Here is an 8,039-nt window from a genome sequence, read left to right as displayed (position 1 = left end):
TTTTATTTATTTATTTGATTCCTCAGTGTTTGCTAAACGTTCTGTAATTCATTAGTCGGTATATAATACAGCATGTGGTGTGTGCCATGCCTCATCTTATTTGTTTTTGTTAATAAACGTTTTGTAAGCTAGTTTGTCATTGTATCGTACTGTTTTATTGTTGTGCTTTTTAATTAAGAATAACAAAGAATACATCTTTTGTTTTAATTATTTAATTAAGCGCTGTACAAATAAACTTGAATTGAATTGAATTGAATTGTTTTAGTCTTAAAAAATGAAATATGTATAGATGTATGTAAGCAAATCAGAGAATTATCTTTTCTTGTAAAACGTGACAACAAGATCGCAAATTCGAAAGTGAAAGCATCCGAAGACCGGCTTATAACATAGCAAAAGAGGGTCTCCCGTTCACAAAATTCAAATCACAAATACTGAAGAAAAAGAACAGGTTGAATGTTAACCACTTTCGTTTCCATATAACTATAAACTATGATAAAAGTTCATCAGCATGCATTGAATAATCCCATGTTGTAACGCAAAAAAAAATATATATAAATATATATTGCGATGATTTATTGTTGTTGTGCTTTTTAATTAAGAATAACAATGAATCCATCTTTTGTTTTAGTCTTAAAAAGTGAAATATGTATAGATATATGTAAGCAAATCAGACAATTATCTTTTCTTGTAAAACTTGACACCAAGATCGCAAATTCGAAAGTGAAAGCATCCGAAGCCCGGCTTATAACATGACGGGAAACTCCCGTTCACAAAATTTAAATCACAAATAATACTGATGAAAAAGATGGGGTTGAATGTTAACCACTTTCGTTTCCATATAACTATAAACTATAAAAGTTCATCAGCATGCATTGATTAATCCCATGTTGTAGCAAAAAAAATAAATAAAAATTGCGACCAAATCAAGTGCTCGTGCGTCCAACTGAGAAAGTTAGTTGCAAAAGAGCGACCAGTGGGAAGAATGAGTCTGGAGCCCTGATTAAGTCAAGTCAATTTTACTTGTATAGTGCTTTTCACAATGCACACCATTTCAAAGCAGCTTTACAATAATTTAAAAAAATAAATGAGTTGCATCAAACTACTCCAATTAGTTCTTTTAGGAGTTTAAATGTTTTTTTTATTAAATGTTTATTTTGTCCTCCACAGTTTACTATTGGATAATGTTTAAATAAACCTTGTGGGTTGCATCAGACTGCTCCATTTTGTTTGTATTTATTTTTGTCTTATATTAAGTATCCTGATATACATAATGTTATGCATAAACCCCATTTTAAAGGCATATTAAAATGTTCATTGTATAAGGAATCATTTTTGTGATTATTTATATAACATTATTACATATGTTATATAAAGCTTGATGCATCAGAATCGGCATCGGTATCGGCCAGTGACCATGACAAGAAATCGGTACTCAGAATCGGCTGCAAAAATCCCTAGTTGTAGCACATGCAGAATGAGAGCTGGCATTATCTTGATCTAATAGCCATAGACTTCCCATGAAAGACATCATCTTGATGGCAGTATATGTCTCTGTACAATTCCAATATATGCCTCCATGTCAATGGCACCTTAACACATATTCCAGACACCCATGCTGTTTGCTCTACTGCACCCCCATACCATGACAGACGTTTGCATTTGCATTTGTCGCTGATGAAATGTCTGGATGTTCCCTTTGGTCTTTGGGACTCCATTTTTCCCAAGAAACAAGATGAAATGTGGACTCATTTGAGCGCAGCACACATTTCCACTGTCTTTTTGACTATCTGAGATGAGCTCTGGTCCAGAGAATCTGGTGTTATCACTACATAAAATTGATAGCTTTCTCCTTGAGTAACAGAGATTCAAGTTGCATTTATTGATGCAGCGGCAGACTGGTTTTCCGTCTGTCTGACGCGCGTGCACGCGCCCGCCGCGCTGGCGCTCATTCAGTAAAGATTAAAATTTAACACAGACTGTCAGGACGGACCTTTATGCAAAAATGGAAATGCTCGCGTGAATTTGTGACATTTATACATAAGGATATGACCTTAACTGAAAGTTTTTTTGCGCTGAGGACGCACACGCATCTGTTAAAGCGCCTGACAGGGCAAGCCATTACGCTAATGCGTTACAAATACTGTACAACATAAGACATCAGTCCTGACTGAGTCTGACTGGATATCTTCCCAAATCGTCCTTCCCTAACATTTTCATCTCGTTTTTATTCGTTGACGAAAATGAGAGTATATTTTCGTTTTAGTTTTTGTCATTAAAAACTGGTTTTTATTTAGTTATCGTCTCGTCTTCGTCGGTGAGAAAATGTCGTTGACGAAAATTATGATGAAAATAATTTGTCAACGAAATTAACACTGGTACTGTGATTTCCCTGGATTCCCTGAATCTTTTCACAGTATGGTAGATATTCTGATTCTAAATTCTGAAAGCCATGATCCAGCTTTGCTTGTAAAGACTGAGATGATGCTTTTATAACCAAACTTGATACCCTGGCCTATTACCAGTTCATCTTACTGTGAACTGTTTCAAAACAGTTTAATTTGGATATTCTATAGCCTTTTCATTTTTATTTTGCCTCTGTCCAATCTTAAAGGGATAGTTCACTCAAAAATGAAAATTCTGTCATCATTTACTTACCCTTATGTCGTTCCAAATCTGTATACATTTCTATCTTATGTTGCACACAAAATAGGATATTTTTAAGAATTTTGAAGGACCAAACAGGTAACTAGTAATATATAATGTATTACATTTTGGAAGTAACTTGCCCAACACTGGTTGTTGGTCCCCATTGACTTCCATAGTAAGGAAAGAAATACTATGGAAGTCAATAGGGACCATCAACTGTTTGATTACCAGCATTCTTCAAAACATCTCCTGTTATGTTTAACATAAGAAAGAAACTCATACAGGTTTGAAACAACATTAGAGTGAGTAAATGATGACACAATTTACATTTTTGGGTGAACTATCCCTTTAATTGGAGTGTGTTGCAGCCATCAAAATCGAAATTTGTTTATATTTATAAAATGCATTTATGTTGGTCAGCAAAAACATTGGAAATATTTTCTTTGTACTTTCTGTCAATTAAATAAAAGTTAAAGAGAACTAACAAATCACAGGTTCTTGATTTTATAAATTCAATATATTCTAAAAAAAAAAAAAAAAAGGGTATTTTCTAAAACTAAGGAATAAATATTGTTATTTTTCACTGGAAGCTAGCTGAAAACTAGTACATATGACAGCAGTAAAAGGGTGTTCAAGAGTTCCAGGAACAGAAGAACAAACTAAAATATCTTTTTTTTTAAATGCCCCTGTGGATATATTCTAAACAGGATTTTTTTTATCAAGTCTCTTTAAATTTGGGGCAAGGTATATCAGATCTCAACATCATTGAACCTGTAGTAATGAAAATCACCAACATGCTTAAAAATTCTGTAAATTAATCTTATTACACTTATTTAAAAATATTTCACTGTAAAAAAAGTATTTTTTGATCAACTCAATGGATCCTTAAATTAACGTAATTTCTTAAAAATCATTATGACCCCAAACATTTGAATGGTACTGTGAAAATAACAGTCCTCATTATAAACACAAAATAATAATCAACTGTAATGTTCAGTGAAGACAATTAGACTATGTTTTATTTGTTGTTGGGGGGGGTGAGGGACCTGGATAATGGGTAGGAGGGCACTGGCCGAAAAAAGGTTGAGAACCACTGATCTACACTAAAGAGCGGCAATGCGGTGGTTTTGGCTATATTACTTTTTTGTCTCAGGCAGCGCACTGCCTGCGTCTGAGTAAAAACTAAAACAAAAACAGCAAACAAAAAAAGTGCGTAATATTAACAGACGAACTATGCTCATATTTAGAATTCCAAACAGTCAGTAAGTGACAGTAGTTTTCTGCATATTGGTTGACAAATATGAAAGAAGTCAGTTTCGGCCCGGAACAACCTTTTCTACAGTGGAAATACACGGAACAGTTCGAGAACGGACACAAACCGGGAACCCGTACCGCGACCTCTGTTCTCTGTGCTCGCGCTTCGTGTGCGCTGCACGCAAACAGGGTGCAAGTTCTTTCCGTTCCTACACTTAAATCGATTTTAATCACATTAAAATGCGAACGCAGGAATCGTTAAGCAGAATCGAAATGCACGCGTCTTATCGAATACCCGGTTCTTGGAAATTTGGAACCGGTTCTAAAATGGAACCGGTTTTCGATACCCAACCCTACTCTTGACTGAGGATAGATACATACATATAGACAGACTTTTTACAAAAATTTAATTATGATTTCTAATAAATAAAAAATGCATAGTAAAAAATAAAAATTGATCATTTTGTGGTGGCGTCAGCAGAAATGTTGGCAGGCCAAGCAAATCAGAATTACTGGACCAACTAGGCCAAAAGAAAATAAAAATTAGAGCCTGACCGATATATCGTTTTGCCGATATTATCAGCCGATATGAGCCTGTCGCCGATATATTGGTATCGGCGAATATGCCGCCGATATGAACATTTTTTTTACAGAACATATAATGCAGATAAAATACTTGAAATGGCGTAATTACTTAGTTTGTCCAGCAGAGCGCGCTCCATTGTTTGCTACTGGCGATCTGGATGAAACGCTTTAAAGCTTAAGTCTATGGAAAACCATTGAAACTTTGAACGGCCATATCTCCGTAATGGTGTGGCGAATCCGCACCAAATTCGGGGGATCTCTTCAGCTCGAGGGAAATATATCGGTATCGGCCTTTTTTTAACCCCCTAATATCGGTATCGGTATCGGCCCCAAAAAAACCCATATCGGTCGGGCTCTAATAAAAATCTTAAGTTGTTATGATCTGGTTTTCAAGCAGGGTTAAAAACGTTTAGTGTTTACAGTTTGATTTACAGTAGGGTAAATGTGAGAGGTGAGGAGCGGGGAGAGGAGGAGAAGAGAGCTTAATTTTGGCGGCTCTTTCCACTTCTGTCCTCCCACACACGTGCTATTCACAGACTCCTCACAGCGAGCTCAGAGGGCATTGCACTCGCAGGGATTAATTCACATACAATGTTTCAGCTGTCAGATATTCCTGCTTTTCGTCTCCCAGCTAAGCGTTTAATGCCATAACAACAGAAGAGGGAACATCTGGCAAGACAAACGAGACAATGCGAGCTGCAGGGAAAAAAGAATACAACATAAGCCGAAATTAATTTCCCCAATCACAGCTGACGCATCTCCATCTTAATGAATTGAACAGTGACAGACGCTGGGGAAAGGCGACTCGACAAGCATCTACAAGGACTTCCCGTAAGGGCCTTAGCGATTGTGCGAGTATGTGTGTGGGTGAGTGTTTGTGCAAATCTGTCTTCCTCTCGTGTAAAGCAACTGAGCTTGACAGCAAGAAGGTGAATGATATACTAGAACATCACTACAAGCCTCATGCAGCATTATGTCCACATACACAAACGTAGCAACTCTCACAAGATACAAGAGATAAATCTTTGATAAAGCACTGATACCACTCACCTGCCCGTGACTGATGAAACCATGTTTGTGTGCAATCCTCTCAGCCTCCCTGGCTCCCCCTTCAATGTGGACGGCCCACGTGTTGGTGTAGATGCCTTGGCCTGTAATCAAGCCAAGGTGGACCAGGTACGCCCCCAGAAATGGCAGCAGGGTCCAGCGTCCCTCCATGAACAGGAGTGCTTCGTCTCCAAGCCTTCTGGTGATGAAGTTTGTTTTTTAATGCATCTGTGGGCTGCACTGTGAATTCAGCACTGTAATGACCTGGAGAAGATAAGACAGAGTGTCAGGAAAGAAATACTAGCGCACCAAGAGGCTCATCGTTTTCTATAAAGCTCAGGTTATCTAAACATAACTGTTCTGTCAGAAAACATTCTCAGAGGGACCGTGGCGAGTCATAAATTTTCATAAAGGTGTCGAGTGCTATTGATAGCGTTACACCAAGGGAAACTGGGATACAAACAATGCTTTGTAGGACAAGGAGAAGGCTGTGTGTTTCACTTGTACCCACTTGCTATGTGCTTGGATCTAGAGCAAGTCCACAAAAAAGGACATAAAATCTATCTCCTGCTGATGTTGCTCGTCTTAAAGGGATCCCCGGGTATTAAGACATGTATAACTTAATATAACGTAAATGATGTCTCTTATTTAAATATATAGTAGAAACCCCATGAAAGATGTATGTTATTTTAAAAAATCGACATGGTTTTTGGACAATGGGGGGCGCCATTATTTTATGTGCACAGTACATTCTGCGTCGATGACGTCAAATGGTTGCACTCGGTGAGCTACTGGCGCTTATTTCTAGTCTTTGGCTTTTTACCGCAACACAACTCAGAATACACAACTCAGAAAATAAAATACTGATACGATATCACATTGTGTGACTTTTGGTTGTAATTTTCAGTCGAAGGGCAACAAGAGAAGCAATGCAAGACTTCACAAGAAGAGGAGAAAAGAATGGGAAGATGCCTGTGGACGAATAAAACTTCCTAAAGACCCGCTTCTTTTTTCACTCCACTTTAGTCCTGATGCCTTTGAGTCTTTTAGTAGACCACAGCTACTGAAAGAGCTTACAAACGGCTGAGAAACGCTATGTCATCCTGTAAACATGCCGACGCTAATCATGACGCGCGGCCGCAAGAGGAGTTTCTCAGCGCAGATTTTCCTCGAGATCCGGGGCGACTCCATGTGGGGAAAAATCGATGGTACAGCATTTGGTTTAAGCCTATGCTTATCCATCTCCACCTGTAAGCTCTTTCAGTAGCTGTGGTCATCATAACAGTATTTTATTTTCCGAGTTGTCTATTCCGAGTTGGGTTGTGGTAAAATTAGCAACAGGTAGCGGCAGTAGCTCACCGAGTGCAACCATTTTACGTCATCAGAATAATGGCGCCCCCCATAGTCCAAAATATGTATAAAACGATGTGATTTTTAAAATAACATAAATCTTTAATGGGTCTTCTACTACATATTTCAGGAAGAGACATCATTTACGTTATATTAAGCCATACAAGTCTTAATACCCAGGGATCCCTTTAAAGGAATAGTTCAAATCCTGTCATCATTTATTCACACCACGTGTTGTCCAAACCTATAAGACTTTCTTTCTTCTGTGAAACTAAAATTTGCAGACAGTTTCCTATGCTCTTTCATGTAATTACAAGAGAAAATTAAGCTTTCATATATCAAAAGGGCATAAAAGCACTATGAAAGTACTATAAAAGTGGTGTAATCTGTACCACAAATCTTTTGAAGCCAAATAATAGCTGTGTGTGAGATACAGATGGAAATTTTAATAATTTCTCACTGAAAACTTAAAGGGATAGCTCACCTAAAAATTTAAATGAAAAAATTATATAATTCCAAACTTGTATAATCATATATATCGGTCTCCTTTGCTCCCCAAAATGCAAAAAATGCAAAAAATAAATAAATAAATAAATATAGTGATTTTTATAATTTATCACATAAGTTAACACACACGCAGAGAGAGGGGGAGAGAGAGAATTGACGCGCTACATGTAAACGATATTCTTTGTTGTATTTTCCTGTCAAAATAATGGAGTTCCTTTGGAATTCTTCAGCTTTCAAGAACAAGAACTACCGCTTTCTCCGGTAGTGGGCGGAACTAATAAATGTTTTCTATTTTAATATTTTCTATTTGAATGTATTTTAAAGTATAATTTTTTACGTTTTGTGATAGCAAAGCTGTATTTTCAGCATCATTACTCAAGTCTTCTGTGTCACATGATCCTTCAGAAATCATTCTAATATCCTAATTTACGGCTCAATAAATATTTCTTAAAATTATCAATGTTAAAAACAGTTGTGCTGCTTCAACCCTCTACATTGCGAGTAAATCACTCGCATATGCGACTAAATCTTCACTCTGGGCAACTAAATTATGTCTAATATTAGCCAATTGCTAATAAATTCTCAGATTTTACTCGCCAGTGTCTGAGTTGGAGGCCAAGTATAAGTTTAGCACAGATATATTTTCACTC

At 37.0% G+C, this 8,039-nt stretch overlaps 1 protein-coding gene across 1 annotated transcript in view; it reads right to left on the bottom strand.

Moving 5' to 3' along the window:
- The window catches only part of LOC107720773 (furin-1-like), a 107,918-nt gene that overhangs the window by 92,947 nt on the left and 6,932 nt on the right, over positions 1 to 8,039 (bottom strand). The window contains exon 2 of the mRNA XM_016528598.1: positions 5,536 to 5,796. Within this exon, the coding sequence (XP_016384084.1) occupies positions 5,536 to 5,703 (168 nt within the window). The 5' untranslated portion in view covers positions 5,704 to 5,796. The remainder of the gene's footprint in view (positions 1 to 5,535; positions 5,797 to 8,039) is intronic.

Source organism: Sinocyclocheilus rhinocerous, unplaced genomic scaffold (assembly GCF_001515625.1).
Source record: "Sinocyclocheilus rhinocerous isolate Xijiao unplaced genomic scaffold, SAMN03320098_v1.1 scaffold1022, whole genome shotgun sequence".
NCBI classification, from domain to species: domain Eukaryota; kingdom Metazoa; phylum Chordata; class Actinopteri; order Cypriniformes; family Cyprinidae; genus Sinocyclocheilus; species Sinocyclocheilus rhinocerous.
Note: the sequence above shows the minus strand (reverse complement) of the source record. Positions and strands in the feature narration are given on the sequence as shown.